The sequence below is a fragment of the Natator depressus genome, chromosome 2, assembly GCF_965152275.1.
Source record: "Natator depressus isolate rNatDep1 chromosome 2, rNatDep2.hap1, whole genome shotgun sequence".
In the NCBI taxonomy this organism is placed as follows: Eukaryota; Metazoa; Chordata; order Testudines; family Cheloniidae; genus Natator; species Natator depressus.
This window is the reverse complement of record NC_134235.1, coordinates 203,400,928-203,414,219: the sequence shown is the minus strand read 5'-3', so window position 1 is coordinate 203,414,219 and position 13,292 is coordinate 203,400,928. Positions and strand designations below refer to the sequence as shown.

The 13,292-nt window shown below is 42.2% G+C and overlaps 1 protein-coding gene across 1 annotated transcript in view; it reads right to left on the bottom strand.

Moving 5' to 3' along the window:
• The window catches only part of SPMIP4 (sperm microtubule inner protein 4), a 49,724-nt gene that overhangs the window by 31,321 nt on the left and 5,111 nt on the right, over positions 1-13,292 (bottom strand). Inside the window, exons 2-3 of the mRNA XM_074943330.1 lie at positions 10,669-10,845; positions 6,216-6,287 (exon numbers count right to left, since the gene is read on the bottom strand). Coding sequence (XP_074799431.1) covers positions 6,216-6,287; positions 10,669-10,845 — 249 coding nt within the window. The remainder of the gene's footprint in view (positions 1-6,215; positions 6,288-10,668; positions 10,846-13,292) is intronic.

Here is a 13,292-nt window from a genome sequence, read left to right as displayed (position 1 = left end):
GAGCCAGTTTTGTATTTGCTTTGATGAGAGGGAACCCCTGTGTACTGAACCCGGCCCTTGCTGCTATCAACTTGGCCTGGCAGAAGGGTTACACAAGCTAACTCGTGCCTCCACTAAAATGAACAAAGATAATTGCTTTTCTTTTTTATGTGTGATATTTACAGAGATCATAGGACTTCAACAAATGTCAAATTCTGACAATCATTTACATACTGTTATTTTTGTAACCACCTGGATTTTCAGGACATGCTTGTTAGTTACAACTCAGAGCCTGACACTGTGCCCGCCTTGGGAAACTAAGCAGTTACAGAAATAACTGCATTTACACAAATGCAATTTTTAAAAGTTTATTCATCCTACTAATACCTATATTTGGTTTTCCACCTTTTCAGTTAGATAAATTAATTTTCTGGCCACAGGCAGATGGAATTGTGTAAATACCAGCATAGGGCTTGATTCTCCTTTCAGGTGCACTGGTTTTACATGAGTGTAACTCCACTGACTTCAATGGAGCTATTTCTGATTTACTCCCATGTAAGCAAGAGGAGATTCAGTCCCATATGTGCTTTGGGGAGGGAGGATTATTTATTTGTAGATGTTTCTATAGCACTCAGCACTGGAATATCTAAATTCTAGGTAGTAAGAAAGTAGCAGTAAACTTGCACTTTCAATACCAGAATGTACTTTATAGAAGCTTTTAGGGCCTGAGAACATAAACAGCCAAAAAAGCCTGAACCCCACATTTTCAGAAGTGTCCACTAATTTGGGGTGCCTTCATTTTTCAAATCTCAAATTGGGGAACCAAACACTGATGGCACTCAAAATTAGTGGATATTTTTGAAAATGTGGGCCTAAGCCTTTAAAAGAGAGGAGAAGGGAATAGTAATTGGGCCAAATTTGGCTGTCACAGTTACATCAATATCTTCACTGGAGTTGGTTTGGGTTTATGCTAAAGTTCACAAGCATTGTAACAGATTTACACAGCTGTAAACAGGAACAGAATTTGGCCTTATATATATGTCACACGTTATAGTCCTTCAAACTAACCAGCTCTATCAGAATATTAAATGCAATCTGTAAAGAAAAGTACAGTGTGCCTATTTACTCACACTTATAATAGAGGAATGATAGTTATGGGGTTGTCAGCTTTTACTTATATTTGTGTGTTCGTGGAGTTTATAGTCAGCCTAAAATTTACTCTGGTCTGAAATTCTGGTGTAAATTATTTCTCCTTTTTTATGTTATAAAAGTGCAGAACAGAAGTTTTGCTTTCAGATCATATTAGATTGTATATGCCTTGGGATACCATATGTTTGTGCAATCCACTGGTCAGTGCGTGTTACAGGTCCCCTCCTACTATGCGCAGGCCACAGCAGCTATGGGTCTGTTACAGCCCCCAGCTACTAGGCCTAACTCAAGCTGTAAAAAGACTTTGCTTTCTAGCTCTGGAAGCCCTCAGTCCAGTCCCTGGTTGGTCAAGATGGTTGCTGTCATATGTGTGCAGCAATGAGCATACGGGGGGGCAATCAGCTAGTAGCAGCCACACCAATTTTTGTACATCAGGGCACAGACATGGTTTCTTTTCAGACACAATTAGTCTATTCAAAGTATTGGCTTTGTGTACTTTTGCAGATTTTGGAAACAATAGTTCCTTCAGCTCCCTTCACTGTATGGTGCACCATGGGCTGGCGGCTTAACAGTTCAGAAATACTGCTGGGGGACACAGCTCGAAGGCAGCTTCTTGGGATGCCTCCCCCCAAACACTCTAGTGCACTTTGAGCACCTCTGTAGAAAATGGGCTGCCTGGAGGCAGTCAGCTGAGTGTGGTAGGAAGGTGTCAGGTTGTGGTGGGGGGGGATGGACCTGAGGAATGGCCGCTCTAAGTGGTACATTCCACCACTCCTGCACACTAAGTCTGTGTGAAAAATCTAAATAGATTAGAAATGGCATTTACTCATCCTATGCACTCAGTGACCCTTTGGGATGGATCACAGGTAACGCCTGGCAGCCAATGGTGCGACAACTACAAGCTTGTGAGGCTGACACTGCTGTGGGGGCAGGACCAGAGAGGAGTGCAGCTGGACTTACCATTTTCTAGTGGGCCCCAGATCACTGGCACGAGAAGGATTTTCTACAAGGCTGTCATAAATATAAAGGGAAGGGTAAACCCCTTTAAAATCCCTCCTGGCCAGAGGAAAAATCCTCTCACCTGTAAAGGGTTAAGAAGCTAAAGGTAACCTCGCTGGCACCTGACCAAAATGACCAATAAGGAGACAAGATACTTTCAAAAGCTGGGGGGGGGGGGAAAAACAAAGGGTCTGTGTCTGTCTGTGTGATGCTTTTGCCGGAGACAGAACAGGAATGGAGTCTTAGAATTTAGTAAGTAATCTAGCTAGGTATGTGTTAGATTATGATTTCTTTACATGGCTGAGAAAACTAGCTGTGTTGAATAGAATGAATATTCCTGTCTGTGTGTCTTTTTTGTAACTTAAGGTTTTGCCTAGAGGGATTCTCTATGTTAGAATCTAATTACCCTGTTTAAGGTATCTACCATCCTGACTTTACAGAGGTGATTTCTTTTTACTTCTATTAAAAGTCTTCTTGTAAGGAAACTGAATGTTTTTTCATTGTTCTAAGATCCAAGGGTTTGGGTCTGTGGTCACCTATGCAAATTGGTGAGGATTTTTACCAAACCTTCCCCAGGAAGTAGGGTGCAAGGATTGGGAGGATTTTGGGGGGAAAGACGTGTCCAAACGCCGTTTTTTTCAGGAACACAGATAAAGTTTGGCGGTGGAAATCCAAGGGCAAAGGGTAAAATTAATTTGTACCTTGGAGAAGTTTTATCCTAAGCTGGTAAAAGTAAGCTTAGGAGGTTTTCATGCAGGTCCCCACATCTGTACCCTAGAGTTCAGAGTGGGGAAGGAACCTTGACAAAGGCCTAGATGGATTTTTGTGGCCCCACCCCTTGCACAGCATCCCTGGTGGCCTCTTGGGTTGGGAGGATAAATGTGGGTCTCTGGTGGCACATCAAAGCTCCTGCGAGGGGCTGATTACCTTGTTCTCCTCTGCATGTTTTTAACTGGGAGGGAAGATATGGCCCACAGTTCATTCATTTTGAAAGGCAGTTCCTGTATATGCAAAGCCGTTCATTGTCATGCAAAACTACATAAGGATTTGTGGTTATGACAAATGCACAGTAATCCCATTATGGTACATGACATCTAGTTATGGCAAATGCACAGTGAATCATTTTCCATGAGAGACTGTAATGGCTCAAAAGAGCCATCACAAGCGATAATGTCAATACACTGAGTATTAAGAGCTCCCTAGTAAGTCTCCAGAGCAGCACTCAGCCAGTGGTTTTCAACACAGATTTCGCAAGGCTATCACTACCTTACAGTTTGATACCGCGGGGAGAGTACTGAAAGTTACATAAATGTCTTCGCTCTGAAAGACCTGTGAGTATAAATGTGACAAATTGTCTAGGCATTTAAAAAAAGATCTGCTCTTTCTTTACAACATAAAAAAAAATCTTTCAAAGATGAAATATGAGTGAATATGATCTTATGGAAACAATGAACAGAGACTGAATATTAAAAAGAGCATAGAAACACTGGAAGCCTTATCTTTCAGGTTACATTTTAATTTTAAAAATAATTAAGAAAATTTATCAAAGCACTCTCAACTAAAACATTCTGGGGCCACGGCAGGATTCTATTCAGTATGCACTGGGCCAGATATTGATCTGTCCCTGTGGCAACATGCCTCCTCCCCTTATGTAGCCTTCCCAGATCATAACAGCAGTCCCTGGAAAGGGATCATGGGCCAACAAGCATGCAGAGTGGGGCTAGTACGTAATGGGAGCAACCTGCACCGCCTGCACTCGGGGTGGGCCAGAGTAGAAATGACTGAATTTGGGATTATGAGGATACAGTGGAAGAGGTGGAAGAAGCTGTTACCTGAGTAGCTGTTCTGTGCCTTGGGTTGGGGATGTATTTCACTCCACAACCCTCCCATACTTCACCTGGTGTCCCAGCCTTTAGACAGGCAGAGTGAATTCTCTCCAATATGAATTACCATTTACAAGGCATTCATCTGGCCATCAAAATACAAGAGGCCAAATCCTTGCCTGGTGTCATTCTCATGAAATCAATGGAGTTACATCAGAAATGGATTAGGCCCATGAAGTGTAAAATAAAACCAAGTCAGCTTGCTAAATATTCCAGGTGAATGAGAGGCGATCTGAAACCCGCCCAAAGAAAAAGACTGAGTTAAAGCTGAAACTCTTATTTATCTTTAATCCACTGGGCCTGATCCTGCATTTCTTGCATACCTGCTGGGGTATAGTGCAAAGATTGGCAGGGCTGAGCTCAATGTACATAGATTCTTGTATTATACCAGTTTCCAAATGCTCCAGCAATTACAAAACCCCACGCTGAGGACAAATCCTTGTCACTTGTGCAAAGCTCAAGCAAATGTGCTTTGTGTGTGTGTGTGTGTGTGGGGGAGGGGGGTAATACGCAGAACTTGTAAGGAAGGATTTTCCCCCACGACCTGCAGTCACAGTTCGCAAGAGCTGCACAGCCAATACCTCTAGGCTGCATTATTGGTCAAGGCCCAGTAAAGGTGGGCTTTGGCCAACACACTCTTTCAGTTTCCCAAACCCACCCTCCCTTGGCCTACTTTCAAATCCCTATTGTGTGGTGCCACGGAGGCAGCCAGCACACAGCCCTACACCCTGGGGCACAGGGCTGCAGATTCACCCTGTGCAGTTTCTTTGTGGCCTGTCTTCACCCTCACACAGCACAGCTGTGTAGTTCTGCTGCCCTTCCGGCCCTCGTGGCTCACACAAAATGCCCAAGAGGATAGCATGCTTTGGAATTTGTCAGGCACTATAGATGGGGAGGGTTGCTTGCCACCTGGCTGGCTTTTAATCAGCCTGGCTGGTTTTTGTACGGCATTGCCAGTTGCCAGTGAAAAGATTTAGTGTGCTCCCCCTGCCCCTTGGGACCAGCATTCCCTGTTCGCTACATATACATGTGGCCATGCAGTGGTTTTGTAATTACTGCACATCACTTGGCTGGGAGCACAGCTGGCCCCTGCCTCTGTGTGCTGGCCCCTCAACCTGCTGAGCCGTAGCAGCTCCTCCTGGCCTTGGGGGCCAGGAAGCAAGACGGACCGAGGCTCGTCATCAGGGAGGAATAAGGAACGGGGTAGAGGAGACAGAGGCTACTGAGAGGGGACAGTAGTGGGGCTCCCTCAAGGACTGAAGCTCCTGTGAGTGGGTGGGTGTAGAAGCTCATGCGGGCAGAGGAATGGGCAGCTGTGTGTCTAGGTGACCAAAGAGAGGGCTGTGGCCACAGGTGTGGGGTAATAATAGTCCTGTTGGCACTAGGACCCTTTTTGTTGGTGGTGGCGGCGTGGCCAGGGGCTAATTTTTCTGAATCTCGGAGATGGCAATCCTGCTGAGGAAGGGGTGAGGGTGAATCACGTACTGTTCCCCCCATTGGCCAGATAACCAGGGGAAGTTAATACAGCCTTAGCCCTAAATAAATAAGCATATAGGATATGCAACATGGCTAAGTTAATGTTGTGAGGACCGTAACTTGTTCATTTCCTGACTTTTGAGTGTTTAAACTCATAATTACTGTTACATTAATCTAAACATTTTGGGTTTTGAGCTGGAAGTTTCAGTGTTTTGTTGGTGCCATCACATGGCAAAATGGTGTACTGCAGGTTTAACTGGCAGCATTCAATCTCAAGTAAGCTAGCTACTCTTTTAAATAGTAGCAGTGAAAAAAGGAAACAATATCTTAGTCAAACCCCCTGTTAAAATACACCTAAAGATACCAGAGAAAACTTTAATATGATGCACACACGATGTTATGGTTAGCTCAGTGCTATTCTCTGCTAATCAGGACTCCGCCCAGTAGGAGAGAGTATTTCTGAGTGTCACAGGTTGACAAATCAATAAAACCAATTCAAATCTCATTGCTTAAGAGATACTAAACTGAGTGGGGCATTGATATCTCATTCTGAACTTCCTTCCAAACTGTGTGTTTTCTGTAGTCACTCACCAACCACATTTTCTACAAAGGTCATATTTCATTATAAACATTAATCCACAAGGTCATTAAGGAGGAATGAATATTTAGCTTGCCATTACATTTGTCACACTAAATACATTATCTGGTCTATGCTGTAAAGAAACTTACAGATCATCATTCATACGGACATCACTTTTTTTCATCTGGGTTACATCATAATACTGTTCAATGGGAAGACCTCTACAAAAAGAGAGAGAGAAAAAAACCCCACAAAATAACATTTTACTTATTGGTTATAAAAATCCCAGGAAACACATATTGATTTTTTTTCTTGTAAGAAATGTAGACGTGGTATGTAATTTTTGCCTGCAGTCCATAGTCTGCCCTTACCACCAAATTCAGAGATACTGGAAATGTGGATACTTACTATCAGACTCAGACCTTAACATTTAAGTTACACAGGGCCTGATTTTCAGAAGTGTCGAGCAGCGTTGCCAATGATTTCAATGGGCACAGGATCAAGCCCTTAGAGCCTGATCCTCTGAGGCGTTGAGCGTTTCATAGAAGATGCCGAGCATCCTCCATTGAAGTCAATGGGCTGGCAGAGTCAGACGCTTAGCGTGCAGAAAAACGGGACCTTTCTCAGTGATCTTTGTTGCTGCTGAAAAGACACATGACCTCTGAGTGAGATGACAGCATTTTAGCTGCCTCTGATGGAACAGATGTGGGTTATCAGCAGCTAGCATGGGGCAGGACAGAGAAAGGGAGAGCAAAGGGGACAGCCAAATTGAAGAACATACAGTCAGAGTAATCAATTTTAACTGATAATATTATCTCTGGAGTTAGAACAGCTTTGGGGCTTCTGACCTCCACCTGCAAAGGCTAAGCTTGTCACAGAGGTATCACTTGGAGTTTTAGAGTCTTTCAGAGTCCTCCACTATTTAAAGTCTGGAAGCTGTGGCTTTAATTGCATAGAAGGAGAGGAGACATGGCCTGGAAGAAGAGAGAGGAAAATGTTGGTTCGGAATGGCAAGGCATGTTTTGCTGTGTTCTGCTTGGCTTAATATGATGTTTGGGGTTGTTGGAAAGTTGACAGTCATCTCTCCATGCAGTGATGTTGTAGCCATGTTGGTCTCAGGATATTAGAGGGACAAGGTGGGTGAGGTAATATCTCTTATTAGAGGTTTGTCCTAAACAAGCTATTACCTCACCCACCTTGCCTCGCCAGTAATCTCTCCATGACATGCGGAGAGTGTTCTGCACTCTCTCTTCTCCAAAACCAATGTGGATTGGATCACTGCCTTCTTTCTTTTCATTTACTAGCTACTGCTGACACCTGACATCCATCTCAGAGACTAGGATGCATACTCCCCTCAGGCAATGCTTTCAACACCATTCAGTGGACCCCGCATGGGGGACTCTTACGGAGTAGTGATGCTTGCATTAGCCATCCCACCCGCCCACCTACCTGTACATTTTCTCTGGTAAATGGCCAAGTTGCACTCAGTGTCCTGGGATATGTTAGACTCGAACACAGATCTCAATGAGAACACTGCACATAGACGATCTCCATGATGTGAATTCCCTTTTCAACTTTAAAATAAAAATGTAAGGATGACCTGGAACTTTTCATTTTTTGTCTTACTTACACTTCAAAAGTATTATGCTGCAAAGATGCATCTTTAGAGTCACACAGCCTTTGTAACTATTCTAGCCGAGTGGAATAACTCAGTTAATGAGATACGGTGTTTGGGATCGGAATAACCTTTGGTTCAATGCATCTGCAGGGAGTCATTAGTTTTGTCTGTAGAGGAAGACATTTTGGCTTCCTATGCATTTTGAGTCAGTTGACAACTGAGCATTTTGCATTGGAAACTGCATCTCCCAGCACTAAGAGGATAAATAATTGTAAATAATGCAATGCTTCTGAAAAATGGTCTTCCCCATATTATTAACGCACACTGACACCTGCTGGTCAAAACTGCACATTACCTCAGTTCTTTTTCCACATAAAACCAGCTCTGCCAATACACAGTTTCTCAAACTTAAATCTTCCTTAAGGTGTGCTCCATTTCATATATCAACCTCATTATAAGGAACCACCCAGAATATTTAAAAGCCAGAGATGTGTTAGACAGGAGTGTGCTGGAAAAATACTTTTTCCACTTTTTATCCTTCATAAACTTTCTACTGAAATTTTATAAATTGGGTTGGGAAAATTAAGCAATGAAGCATTTTGGTTATAACCACAGATTTTGGAATTAAAGTACTTGTACTGTTCACTATACTTCCCTATCAGTGGACCAAACAAATGTATAGGAGATACCAAAGTAGAAGTATACTCATTTACAAAAACAAACAAGTAAACCAACCCCTAAATGTGGAATTTTTAAAAAAAAAAACCCAAGTACTTTTGTATAGGGTTCACAAACAGACAACAGCTCCACTACCAAAATCAACTATCTCAGACTCTAAATAATTTTGTTTGGTATTTTAAATACAAGCTGCATAGTGTGTGTGTGTGCGTGCGCAAATAAATTCAGGCTTCTTATACTTCCAGTGCTGGCATTCACCCCTCTATGGGCACAGTCACAGATTTCTAAAGTACTTCCCTTGCATCTTTACTACTTTCCACTTTCTGATCCAGACTAAATTGTACTGTAACAAGCACTTAATACACTTCTAACCTACAATCCTGGTAAATTTAATTGGAATCAACCTGCTAAGGTAGCTGCTAAGGTAGCTGCAAAGGGATGCTGCTTCAACAGCCAGAAACCAATACTCTCGGCTCCTACAATGTGGAGAAGGATATAGATAAAAGGACATAAATAAAACTTTCCAGGCAATGTAGAATTAACCTTTAGGCTTCATTGCTTCTCTGTTTGGATAGCGATACAAATGTTTAGGGAGAATATTCCAATCTTAGGACCAATCCTCAGATGTATTGTAGCTCTTTTGGGTATTTGGGGACTACTTGGGCTCCTCCTGTAATTCAGAGCAACCAGGGGTGCTCTAATAGCACCTGCAGTTATGGCCCCCAACGGGCCATTGAACTGGCCTACGATTACGAGATCTCCTTCCACCTTGGTACGTTCCTGAAACACCTCTTATGCTGGAGGCTAAAATCAAGTGGCTATGCTGACCAGTTTACTGTTAAAGCTAGTCTTCTGTCCCCTTTTCACCACCAGAGCAGAACAGAATGGGATGAAGCATTGGCCAGGATCTGGCCCAGTGTGTCTATACACTGAATAAGTCTAGGATTTATATATTTAAAAAAAAAAAAACCAAGAGCAATAAAAATTCTTGTTTGGAGTCATTCCAAGGACCTGTCACCATAAAGTCAATTTCTATAAAGAAAATTGATTCCATGATGGGGGGGACAGGACAATGGCCTTGTCTCCTCTTTGTCCTCCCCACCTCATTTAGCAGCGAGTAGCACCGCTGAACATTATTTCATAATTCCTTTACAAAAGGAATGAGATCTCTGAAGTCAAATCTGTTTGCAAGGCTCCTCAGCTGGTGCTGCAGACCCAGAAAGTCAGTGAGATATTCAGAGTGGATAATGCAGTTTATTTATCTTAGGTTTAGTAGAATTTTCAGAGATTTTTCTTTTTTCCTCTGTTTTGGTGTTGGATGAACCTGGTGCTACCTGTGTTGGAGGCACTAAGCTCAATGAACTTCACCACACACTTCTTGGAGGTTATGCAATCTTTGGAGACATCTGTGATCTCTCTCTCTCTCTCCTTTGTATTGTACACAGAAATATACCTGTAGGAAATTACCTTTGAGAATGGTAAGAAGAATAGTCTGGGGCTAGCAGAGCCAAGGGAATGCACCACTACATATTCTGAGCCTTGTTCAATTTGACTAGGCAGGGCTGAATGGCAGTTTTCAGATAATGGGCCACATTCTGGCAAAGCAGCCAGAAAGCAAGCTTCCCCAGCTACCTGGGCACTCATTTTGCATAAAGGGGAATTCCTGTGTGGTGAAGAGTGGTGTAGAATTCTCTGCTCTCTCAGCCCTGGGTGCAGAAGGCATGTCCAAGGAAACGGCTCCCAAAATGGCTCCTGAGGTTGGGAGAAGCTGGGTGTAAGTCAGAGCAGCCTTCAGAAAAATGCCAAGAGCCTACAGTTCCCATTGACTTCAGTGGGATTTGTGGATTCTGAATGCTTCTGAAAAATCAGGCCATGAGTGAGACTTATCTAATGTCACAGAGGAAGTTTAGGACAATAGCTAATAAATACTACACCATTACCAAACGATAGGAAAAAATAAACTACACAAAGAGATCCAAAGTGCCAAGAGTTTCAATAAATACCCTGGTTTCAGAGTAGCAGCCTTGTTAGTCTGTATTCGCAAAAAGAAAAGGAGTACTTGTGGCACCTAAGAGACTAACAAATTTATTTGAAGGTGATAATGGGCAGTACAACTCAGGCACACTACAGGTTAGAGCATTGTCCAAAGTGGGGGTAACTTAAAGTCTATCTCCAGAATGCAAATTATCTACATAGCTCAATCTGCATTGCTGTCCAGACTGTCCAAATAAATTGCATTCCATTAGCTGTTTCTAGGTTACAACACTTTAAAAAATCGGAATGTGTGACGCATGCAACTAACCTACCTTGGCCAGGAATCTCCACCATAACTATAATGTTGATGTCCTTTAGCAAACAAACAAGGAGGCTCATTCTTTGGTCTATGATCTTCTGGCAATGAAACCGGTGCAATTCCTCCATATTCTCTTTCGGTTGCCCAGGGAAGCCTGCACCACTGAAGTGAATCTCTTAACTCCTCATATCTGAAACAAAAAAATAATATTCTTAAACAGCAGCAGAGACAGAGCCTTGAATGCCTTCATGGATGTCTTAACAATGGAAACACTGGATTTATTATTCTCCTGGCTATCAGCTACTCAACTTTTTGATCAAAGCTGTCATAATGAGCCTGCTCCAGTTGAATCAATGGGAGCAGAAGCAAGTCCAATATATTTTGATTGGCTGAAGGAAGAAGATAGGTGAATGCATGTGCCAATATGCTGCATGCATGTCTGACCTCCTGCAATATACATTGAGTGTATGAGCTGCTGAAACATGGTTCACCTGCCTTGTCTTCTAGGTGCTAAATACTACTACACAAACTCATATGCTGATGGATTTTCAAAGAGCCAAATGGTAGCAAGGTATCTAATTCTCACTGACTTTCAAATTAGGTGCCTAAGTACAACTGTGCTTTTGAAAATCTTCCCTTACATCTCTAGAGAGTGGGTGAAAGATGTCACTTTTCAGTACCTGCAGCCCACCAGGGCATACAAGCTCTATCAGACACGTCACAAGTTTCTGTGAATGGATGACTAGTTCTAGCACAATTCAGTGTGTCTATATCACCAACAGTTCTGCAGTACTATGTGTGTCGTTTACTTCATTTGTTTCACGAAGATAAGCACCAAGCAGAGTGAACATTTTACACACTTCCTTTCCCTCTTGTTTTTTTCATCTGGCAGGAATTTCCCAGGTAATAATGCAGGCATAAAGCCCACCCTATCATTCTTACTGATGGGGAGATATGATGGGAAAACGTAGACTCAGTTTCTCCCAGGTATGGTGGTTTCCTCCAACACCTGTCCATTGAACAGACCCGTAAAAATACGTCTAAAATTCCCGCAATAAACAAATGTGTGTACTGGCCCTGGGAGCAGGAGTCCAGGGATCCCTCCCGAACTCAAAAATGACTGGTTATACTGCTGTGCGAAGAACCAGCCATCTTCATCTTTTGAGTTTATGTTATGTCGAGTTGGCAGGGCAAAGGACTAGGAGCCAGGTCTCCTGGGTCCTATTTCCAGCTCTGCCACTAATCCGGTGGACATGATTCTTCTCTCACGAAGGCTATGTCTACACTACAGACTTCTGCTGGCATAGCTATGTTGGTCAGAGGCATGATTTGTGACCAGGGTGGATTGATTCAAATCATGATTAAATCACCAAATGGAAAGCCTGGATTTAAATCAGCTTTTCCATTTGTACTTCAGTTACTTTCTAAAGAATGGTGCATTCTCACTGGTTGATATAACCATTAAAACATGTTGATTTACAACTAAATACACCCTTTACACTAGATTTTGTACATGTTTTTGCTGCCTAGGAGGTTACACGATAACAATATACATTTATTTAAGCAATTATATAGCTTAATATTTTCAGTATGTTAGAAAATGGTGAATGATATATTGCTTATTTACTAGATAATGAACTTTTTGCTCAGGATTTGCGTCAAGCTGCATTAGGGTGGTAACTGGAATTTAATTAAACACAAACAACAGCACAGAAAACTTATTTTTATTAAACAAAACAACCTGAAATATTTTGGATACAGGAACTTCTCTTATCAAAACATGTTTCACATTTACAAATAATTGATTTATTAAACAGAGGGATTAACTGTAGTAAGTGAATAAAATTGATTATATCAGGTCAGCCTGGGAAATTTTCAAATGTGCCTAAGGGAAAGGGACTGGACCTTAAGTTCCTACTTGTCGGCGTGAACGTCCACTGCAATAAAAATCCTGCAGCACCAAGTGTCCGAGCTCAGCCAGCTGACTTGAACGCCTGGTGCTTGGGCTGTTTGGCTAGATGCTGCAGTGTAGATGTTCAGGCTCAGACTGGAGCCCGGGTTCTGAGAGACCTACCCCACGCACAGGGTTTCAGAGCCTGGGCTTCAGCCTGGGCCTGAATGTCTACACTACAATTTTCGGCTGTGCAGCCCAAGCCCCATAAGCCTGAGTCAGCTGACCCAGGCCAGCTGCAGCCATGCCATAGGTCTGTTTATTGCAGTGTAGATGTACCCTAAGTCTCTGGACCATGAGACAGTTTCGCAAGTTGCTTAGGCTGTCCTATTGTGCCATATTAATAAAACTTTATCTCAAAGGTTAGATGTTTTCCCCCTGATTCTTTCTTTACGTAGAAAGGCAGTCTTCAGATCAAAGTTGTGAACAGAGGCGTATAGATTCAGCATATTTATTTTTTATTTAAATGTTTTAAGAGATTAGAATAAGTTTAGGCCTTAACATATTCTGTGTTAAATTCAGATGCCATTTTAAGTAGGTTTATTTTTTCAAAAGAAAAACTTCTTATAATATAAATAAGTAAATAAAAAACCATTTAAATTAAAAATCTGATGTTTAAAATGTTTGTTTTTTTTTCAAGAAAAATAATTGATTTTTATCCACCCTGATTGTGACCGACATCGCCG